Genomic DNA, 9,497 nt, shown 5'->3' with positions numbered 1-9,497 from the left:
TTTTTTTTTTGAGCGCGCGTGTGTGTGGCGGTGGCGGCGGCGGCGGCGGTGGCAGCTTCCCCTGTCTCTAATCTATATTGGACCGTTAAGTTTAATTATAATCTGGCTTTCGGGAGAAGTTAAGGAAGAAAAGGGGAGAAAGTTCGTTATGACATCTGTCGCCAGGAAGGGCAACTCTGCCACGTTAAGAAGCATTTACCATAATGAGGGGGGAAAACATAATCCTAATAATAAAGAAAGGGAGGAGGTGATGAGGAGAAAGAGATAGAGATGGGAAAAAGATACTCAGAAAGGCAAAGTAAAGAGATTGGGGGGGGGGACGGTAGGTGGACAAGGGGGTGGGGAACAACGCACCCCTTTTGGAATGGGCTTATTCTAGGAAAGTGAAGCGGGGAGGGGGGTCGGATTCCTTGCCCCAGATGGTTAAGGAAGTGAGCAAGTTGAACGATTTGCACGGACTGGATTTTTTAGATACATGGACACTGATTTTGAGCATCTCTGGAGAAGCATTTCGGCCTGGACAACGGCGGAATCTCAGGGCTGGGATTTGGCTGGAGTGGCGAAGCGCTCTGTGCGTGTGGACTCTAGTTCTGCTCCACGCGGCCCCGGAGTCAGTCTCAAGCCTGGCTCCCAACGCCCAGCTCCCTGCGCAAATTGGGCAGGGGGTGTGTGTGTGTGTGTGTGTGTGTGTGTGTGTGTGTGTGTGTGTGTGTGTGTTGTCACTCGCACCTATATAGGGTGGGGGATTTTTTTTACGCTCTCGACTGTGAGGACGAGGCCGCCCACCCCCAGTCCTCCTGCTCGCGAAAGCTCTCTGGCGAAGGCGCTGAGCCCGGGCTGCGGTTCTACCCGAGCCCTGCGCGCTCGCTCTCCTTGAAGAGCCAGAGAAAGCTCCTGGCTCCGGGAGAGCGGTGCTTTGGTTGCAAAATGACAAACCTCAAGTTTTTCTGCTCTCCCTTTTCCCCCTCTTCCTTCCAGATACGTCACGACGGATCAAACAGCTACCGTTTGATGCAGCTTGGCTGTCTGGAGTCCGTAGCCAATTCCACTGTCGCCTATTCCTCCTCCTCTCCTTTAACTTACTCCACCACCGGCACCGAGTTTGCGTCCCCCTACTTCTCCACTAACCACCAGTACACCCCGCTCCACCACCAGTCCTTCCATTATGAGTTTCAGCACAGCCACCCGGCCGTCACCCCCGACGCCTACTCTCTGAACTCGCTCCACCACTCGCAACAGTACTACCAGCAGATCCACCACGGGGAGCCCACCGACTTTATTAACCTGCACAATGCGCGGGCGCTCAAGTCGTCCTGCCTGGACGAGCAGAGGCGGGAGCTGGGTTGCCTCGATGCCTATCGCCGCCACGACCTGTCTCTCATGAGCCATGGCTCTCAGTATGGAATGCACCCAGATCAAAGACTCCTGCCAGGGCCCAGCCTGGGGCTGGCCGCCGCGGGAGCAGACGACTTGCAGGTAAATAAGCATGCAGTGAATTTGTCTGCGCCCTCCCCTCTTCGCCCTCCCCCTCCCGCTCTGTTAATGCTCTGACTGTAATCTCGCTCCCCCTCTCTCTCTCTCTCTCTCTCTCTCTCTCTCTCTCTCTCTCTCTCTCTCTCACACACACACACACACACACACACACACACACACACCACTTATGGAAAGTTATAAAAACAATTAGAGGAGGCGTGTGCCACTCTGTCCCTCTCATTGGATCAAGGCATTTCACCTGGACGCTTGAGAGTCCGGCTAGCTGCGGGCCTCCACTTTCGTTGGTCTGCACGGAAGTCTTTTGTGAATTCACATTTGTGTCCCTGAGGGGATAGGGTGAGGGAGATCAGGGAAGCTGGGGCTGAGTCAAATGGACTCAGAGTAAGACCCGATAAGTTGATGACCAATCGCACCCTCAGTCTGGGCGCTTGGCTAGGTCTACACGCGTATCCCAGGCGTTTGTCCCAGACTGAGCTGTAGGGAGTTTACCACGAATTGGGGAACCGGCTTGTTCTGGGGGCATTGTTGAGACCCTGAGCTCTAGCAGAAGTTTCACCAAAGATAACTAGATTGCTGTGGAGAGCAAAGAATCGCAAACGAAAGCCTAGAACATGTACCCCAATGAAAGAATCTGAACAAGGCACTTGGCCAGGGTGTGTGGTTGAGCCTAATTCTCTCTGCCTGAGGAGTGCCCAGTCCCACCACCCAGTTCATTTACAACTTTATTTTTCCTCTTCAAGTCATTAACTTTCTGTAAGATGCATCTTCTTAAGGAGAAGGAAATGAAGAAATAAAGGGGGAGAGAAGGAAAGAGAAAAGAAACAGGAAGGGAGAAAGGAGAAAATGAAGGGAGAGAGGAAGATTGAAAGGAAGAAAGAAAGGAAAGAAGAGAGGAAGGAAGGAAAAAATTCAGATACTGTGGAGGCTATCATTCAATTAGATCTCTTTCCCATTTTCTTTCTTAATGAATTTTTGCACATTCTTTGCAACAATAGAATTTATAATTATGCAAGCATATTGTCACAGCCTCGTTTCAAACAAATAAGCCCATTAATAGTCAAAAAAGAACCTAGAAGACATGAATTTGTAGCTTCATTTGCTTGAAAATGCAGCTCTACCTGTGAGACTCTACTTTTTCAGTGCGCACAAAGCTGGCCACCTTCTCCATAGTCTCCACAATGAAAGGCGAGACACTTGAAGAGCACAAGTTGGAGACGTAAGAGATCCCTTGTTGCGCACAAAAAATCTTTTCCCCTCATTTACCTCCAAGCAAGGAATCATTTTAAAATTAAAGTGAAAGCCCTTACAGTCCAGACAAAGAGCCATAGCTTCAAGATCGGCACACAAGAAAAAAGATTTGGCTCCATAAATCTTGACTTTCTACATTTATATTCACAAAATAATTTTATACGCTCAGGGCATTTTTTATGTTTTTCACAAGTATCCCCTTATGTCTCAAGGGGGAAAAAATCTGCCATTCAATGCTTAGCTCAACTAAAACCTATTTACTTCTTTTAATAGTCACGTCTGCTGCTGATTTTTTTGTATCTGTACAAATTTTTTTTCTGTGCTAGGCACAAAGCTGGGCATTTTTCAAAAGAGCGGATTAGAACATTTGCAAGCACCAGACAAAGAGCGAATCCCGTGCAAAAGAACACCGTAGTTTATCCAATTTTCGACTTAGTGCCATTCAACTGGTCATTTATGCAATGTCATCCGACCAAACAACATGTTTTACTTATGAGGGAAAAAAGTTTGTTAAGTGAAGAGACCGGAGATTCGTTTCTTCTAAGAAAATAAACATCTTAACGGTGCGCCAGAGAATGGGAGGGAAGCGGTTCATTCCCTTGGAGAGCTTCGAGGCCTTACATCTTCTACATTTCAGATATTTTGAAACCTTTTTTCAACCTATATCTTTTTTTATATATTTTAATCTCCTTTTTTCCTGTTTATTACTCATACTGAAGGAATAGTCATACTGAGAGAAACACTCCAAGATACTAGAAGAAATTAAGGAGTATTGTATATGATTATTTATATATCTATGTCTATGGACACATCTACATATGTATATATCATTATATGTGTGTATATATCAAGCAAGTTGTAAATCTAGCAAGTTATTTTCTTCCACTCCTCCTGGACATAGTTGGCAGAATGAAAAACAAAGAGAAAAACAGTCATAGCTACTTTTGAAACTAGAAATGGGGAGGGTATGTGTGGGAGAAACCCGTCTCTCTCCTTTTATTTCTTCCTCTTTAAAACATTCATCAGCATATGCCTCATTTCAAATGCAACAAATGTAAATATACTTTTCCCTGCACAGAATTTTAAGTGAAAGTCCAATAGTTTGGAGGGCAGTCTAAGTCTGCCTAACAGATGCAAACAGTCTTGTGGCTTCAGTTCCATCTTTGAGTCCCCTAAAAAGATTTGCTATGGCCAACAAAGGAAACTGTCACACCTTTTCCCATCACCGCTTTAATTTATGCTCAGTCTCTAAGTTTTTTTTTTTCATATTGATTTGATAATCACTTTAAAGCAGAACAGTTAAAATAAGAAAGAGCTCGCGAGTAGGCTGAAAAGGGGGTTCTTACAGGCCTGCCTCAATATGGTGAAAATGGGGAAGCAAAAGGGAGCCAGGGCTGTAAAGGTTGTTTTGTAAAGTGGGTTTTTATTATGCACCGACTCTCTCCGCATTTACTTAACTCTTCACGGGCTGTTGGGTAGGTTAACACCCTTCAAGGCCTCTTTCATGTCCAATACCTCGTTTGTTTGTAAAGGAAAATGAGCCTTTAACACATTTCGACTCAGAAAAAAAAAAGACACACAGAGAGAGAAAGTTTTATTTTTCTTAATCAAGCATCAGCAAACCCTTTCTTCCTTCCCAGTTCAAATGATCCCTCAATCCATTAGGGACCTGAAGATCTACAGTGAGTAAACCTGAAGGTGTTTCCTTTGTAAGACCCATTTTGGGTAGCATTATGGAATGCTCCTATTTGTAGGAGCATCTGGGTTAAAGCAGAACCTTCATGAGGTAGCTTGAATCCTCCACTTGAAATGGTTCCTCTGAGCTCCCAAGAAACCCACAGTGCCAGACTTGATACTCTTGGTGCAATTTGCTTCATGCAAAAAGTCCCGTGGAAACTGTTTGTATATATGCTATATGCCTTGATGGGGACTCAAAGGGTTGCTCATTCTCTTATGCTAAGATGAAAGACACACAGGCTCTTTGAAGTATAATATTTTATGGTACTGTAAAATGCATACCTTAAGATTTATACAACTTTTAGATTGTAGTTTTCTGGCATTTTTTCCCCTTAAAATCACGCATGCTGCCAAACTTATTTCAGCTCAATGTTTGCTTTTAAATATCTACTATGGGGTTATGTGGATATGCAGTCCAGGGATGGCGCAGATTGAAAAACTTAACTCATGTGGGCATACCTATTAGAATCTATTTGAGTGATTTTATTTCTTTTTCTTTTATTAAGGGTTCCGTGGAAGCCCAGTGTGGGCTTGTTCTCAATGGTCAAGGTGGAGTGATAAGAAGAGGTAAGTACCATGTTAAAACTAAACATTATTTATTCATCTATTACTTTGTTTTAAAGATCTGGAGGTGATTTTAAACATCAGATCCCTGATGTTTAAGAAACCAGTTACTCTTGATCAGTTACTCTCGTCCCACATTCCCACATTAAAAAGCCTTCCTTCCTCCACTGATGCTTGAACCTAGCTTGTGCCCAGAAGACCTGTGATAGAAGAGATTTGCTTTTTCTTACAGAACTGTGACAGAATGAAAGTTCAAGACCAAAAAAAAAAAAAAATCCTTCTTACACCCCCTTCCCCCATCACCACATCCTCGAGCAGAATTTCTGGTCTCTTTTAGCCCTAAATGTGCCAGCCACAGCCTGGCTGTTTGCAGTTATGGTGTTAGCTTGAGGCTTTGAAGGATTCTGTGAAAGGCTAGATTCATTGTGGCTTCAGGGAAGGCTAATGAAACACCAATATTGTAGCTGCCCTTATTTTTCTAAGTGTCCCGAACATTTCTTTCTTTAAGGGAGGGTGGGAGGAGGAGGTGGTGTTAACTGTACCGGATAAAGCTTTCTTGTTCCCATCTGTTGAGGAAAACATCTGAATCCAGAGTTACCCATGGAATTGGAAGGTGGGGGAAAGGCAAGAGTAGAGAGCTGTTGATTTTGGCTCAGACACTTGGGAGGGGGGGACTGCATCTCAGATGTTCCATTTTGACAAAAGGTTTTTGGACTATGACATTTTAAGGGCCTCAAGGCGGTGCAGATTTTGCTGGCTTCCCACTTAACTGTACCCACAGCCTATGAAGCTTATTTTCCTAGCAAGTCGTGTAACCCTAGGATCACACAAGGCAAGGGGGACCAGCTGTTATCCCAACTTCATACGAATTAATAAGATGTGGCCTATTCACCAGGACTAATTCCTGCTCCAGGGCTGCAGTTGTCTTTAGTAACTGAACCACTAAAGACTGAGTAGTTTCTGATGGCACCAAATAAATGTTCTTCAGTACCTCTTCATCTCTTTCAGAGCTCATTTAAAGATGCCAATGTGTTTCCAAAGAAAGAAATGCATCGATAGAAAGCAATGGAGTCTTTCATGTTTAAACTGCAGGGTTTACAACCCCATGTCCAGTGTGAAACTCCATTTAAATTCAGGGAGAAAGAAAACAAAGAGTGCTTTCCTTTTGGAACTTGACTGTTGTGATAGTGGATACTTGAAATTTCTATTAAATATAAAATAACTATGCAATTTTGTCTTTTTATCTCATGGAGATTTGGAAACTATTTTTAAAAAACCAACTATTGTTGCTCCATAAAGATTTTTCAATGATTTTTCAATGAGCAATATTAAGCTCGTCATCCAGGCCAACACTCAGCCATATTGAAATGACATGAAATAGGCTCAAGGCTAAAGAAAATTCAAATAAAATATACATACTGTTGGGGGAGGGATTAAAAGTACACAGTGAAAGAGGGGCCAGGTGAGCTGTGCCGATCCGGGTCTGCTGGGGCGGCCACACTGAAGGTGAGTAAGGCCGAGCACTCAAGGCGCACGAAGATATCGGTGGTGCTGAAGGACAGCGCCACTAATTAACGCCGGGAGCCGGCTCCTCCCAGAGCCCGGCACGCGCTACTGCGGTGTTTGCGTTCAGTTCCGCTCTTGATCACCTTCTCAATTGCTTGGAAATTGTACCAGATTGTACAATAGCCGACAAAGGCTGGGACTTATTCGAGGCCGAGAACGAGAGCTGAATGAGAGACGGCTGTGTAATCAGTTGAATTTTCGGAGAGCTTTACGGGGGACAACCCCACACCAACCTCCCCTACAAGGCCAACGGCTCTTGGGTAGCTAAAAGATGGAAGCTGAGGTCCTATCCTATTAGAACTACAAAAATCGTCTTCCTTAGGTGATGTTTTATTGTTCTTGTAGGATTCGGTGCCAATTTTTTTCACCTGAAAATCAGCACCTAATCTGCTATTTTAAACCAAATGTTGGTATTTTAGGAGAACAGCCTGACTCTAAAGAGAAAGGAGGGTAACTTGGGGTTTAGGTCTGTATTGTGTGACTAAATCCTAATACCCTCCCCCCAACTCTGCGAAAAAATTCAAAATTTAACTGCTGAGTTTATTCCATTTCTATGGGTCTTAGGGAAAGGCCAGTTAACTTAGTATAGCCTTGGAGACCAGGGTGTGTGTCTGTTTACTCTGAAGCGATCAATGTTCACCACAGTTTACAATAAATAACAAGGACATCGAGGAAGTCTTGCATTAAAAGGTGGTGTATATCCTGTCCCAAACAGCCCAGCCCCTCCTCTCAGGACTCCCAGTTTAAAAAAACTGCTGTGGAAGCCCCTTTTTCTCTATCACCATGGTAGTGCACAGGATTCCTAATATCAATAGCTCTAGTCACCTTTGTTCTTCAAAAATTGAGAAGACATGAACTAAAGCACTTTGCCATATCTCCATATTATATAATAGCTTAGATAGAGATGTCTGTTTCTCTTCTAATTCATGCTTTACAGATGACTCTCCACATGAAACATAATTTCTTGAAAAGCACAACTTTTTGCTATTTTCCTTCTCCTGCTAAGCCCGCGGATAAACTTAAATTTCTAATGATTTCCAGAATTTATTGTGGGAGAAAAAAATAGATTTTAATTCCAGAGACCCCTAAGGAAAGACAGATCCCTAAGTGCCCTACATGAGTTCCCCCAGGGAGAGGCTGTCCTGGTTTGTAGCGGTGTGTGCATGGGGTGGAGGGAGTATCAGTTCTTTAAAGTTGGCCACTCTATTTGTAAAGAACAAAATACCATTTCCTTGACTCTGGTAAGTGACAGTTACATTGTTTTTGCCTGTAACGAAGGCCCAATAGCCAAAGAAAGCGTGGAAGAAGGGGCAGCAACGAGGTAATTACCACCTAGATAAAATATTTGCCACCGCCTCGGAGATGCAGCTCCCTGCGCGCTCACTCTCGGTTAATGGTGTGCGCGATTTTGCCCGCAGCTCCGCCACTCCAACCATCAGAACCAATAATCTTTACTTTACCCTGTGCTCGGGTATCGATAGCTTCTCTCGCCTCCGGCGTCGGCTTTGATATGTTAATATTTCTGAGTAGCAAATTCTGCAGAGATCATATTAATGTTGTACATACAGAGTGGAGCTCTGCCTTCGTTGAATATTCAGATACTGGGTTTCAAAAGGCATCTCTTGAAGAAACGAGGCTTCTATTTACAGGAGTCGTCTGTGTTTTTAATCATTAAAAAAAAAAAAAAAAAAAGAAAGAAAGAAAGGAAGGAAGACCCTCTCTTCTTTTCCCCATGAATCTTCTGAGACTCCCTTATGGCCCCCTCCCCTTTGTCAGGCATTGGTCCCTTTCATTTCTCTCTCCGAGAATTTAATAGTAGGAGAACAATGTTGATGACGACGATGATGGTGATGATAAAACTAATAATGTGTGGGTCCGGATCAGAATCGCAGGGGTAGGGGTTCAGTTGGGTGGGGGTGAGGGGGCTGTGGCCTTCAGAACAGAATGGAGATGAAATGAGAAAACCTAGCTTTTTCCATATTTGGGTGGGTGACATTTTGGCCCCGGTCTTTTTTGTAAAACCGGGATGGCAAACTTAAAAAAAAAAAAAAAGGAAGAAAGAAAGAAAGAAAAAAATGAAAAAGTGAAGAGGGGAAGCGCCCCTGTTTCGCTTTGTGATCACTCTGCTTTGCAGCCCCAGGCTAATTTCAGAAGCTTAAATACCTCCATAGCCTCTGGGCCACGCGGAGAGGGAGCGGACCCGGCCACCGGCAGGCAGGAGCGCTTTCCGGATTGCCCGTGGCTACACAAAATACAAACTACTTTGAATCAAAACATTTTGGGGGAATTAATATGATCTGAACTCTGCACGTTTTAAGAGAGCTGGAGTTTGTCAGATCGCTTAGAGGTGACTGGCATGCCAAGGCGGAGGCGTTTACGCTGCGGTACAAACATTGTCAGATCTGATTTAATTTAAAAAAAAATAATAATAAAAATGCTTCCATGAAGCCGAGTTTAGCATCAATTGTCCAGTCTGCCAATAACAAGGTGGATGGATCTGACTGCTCTTCCCTTCTACAGCCCCATGGCTGCCCACAGGCTGCTTGGGCATGAGGATGCACTTCCCTCCGCTTCTTCGGGTTTCTCGAGGCCCCTGAGCTTTGGAACTCGAGTAAGAGAGAACCTTTCGCTCTTTCTGCGGTTTCTGGAAGAAGTAAGATGGAAGCGGGGTGGGAAGCCTTGTTCCTCTTCTTTTGTTAGAGCTCCTAGAATCTCTATTTACTCAAATAGCCAAACATCTCCATGGTACATTCATTGTGAAAATAGAGCCAGAAATATACCTGGAACCTCTCCTGCCTCGTTAGTCCCCAAATACTGAAGCTGCACATTCAGAATTCAACCTCCTTTAATTCATATACCAAAAGATCTAGACGAATGGTTTGTTGAAA

The 9,497-nt window shown here is 44.1% G+C and overlaps 1 protein-coding gene across 1 annotated transcript in view; it reads left to right on the top strand.

Moving 5' to 3' along the window:
- TFAP2D (transcription factor AP-2 delta) overlaps nt 1-9,497 on the top strand; it is a 54,099-nt gene that overhangs the window by 66 nt on the left and 44,536 nt on the right. The window contains exons 2-3 of the mRNA XM_006926452.1: nt 965-1,476; nt 4,986-5,046. Coding sequence (XP_006926514.1) covers nt 965-1,476; nt 4,986-5,046 — 573 coding nt within the window. The remainder of the gene's footprint in view (nt 1-964; nt 1,477-4,985; nt 5,047-9,497) is intronic.

This window comes from Pteropus alecto, unplaced genomic scaffold (assembly GCF_000325575.1).
Source record: "Pteropus alecto unplaced genomic scaffold, ASM32557v1 scaffold7, whole genome shotgun sequence".
NCBI lineage: Eukaryota > Metazoa > Chordata > Mammalia > Chiroptera > Pteropodidae > Pteropus > Pteropus alecto.
This window is presented reverse-complemented; position numbering and strand designations above follow the sequence as displayed.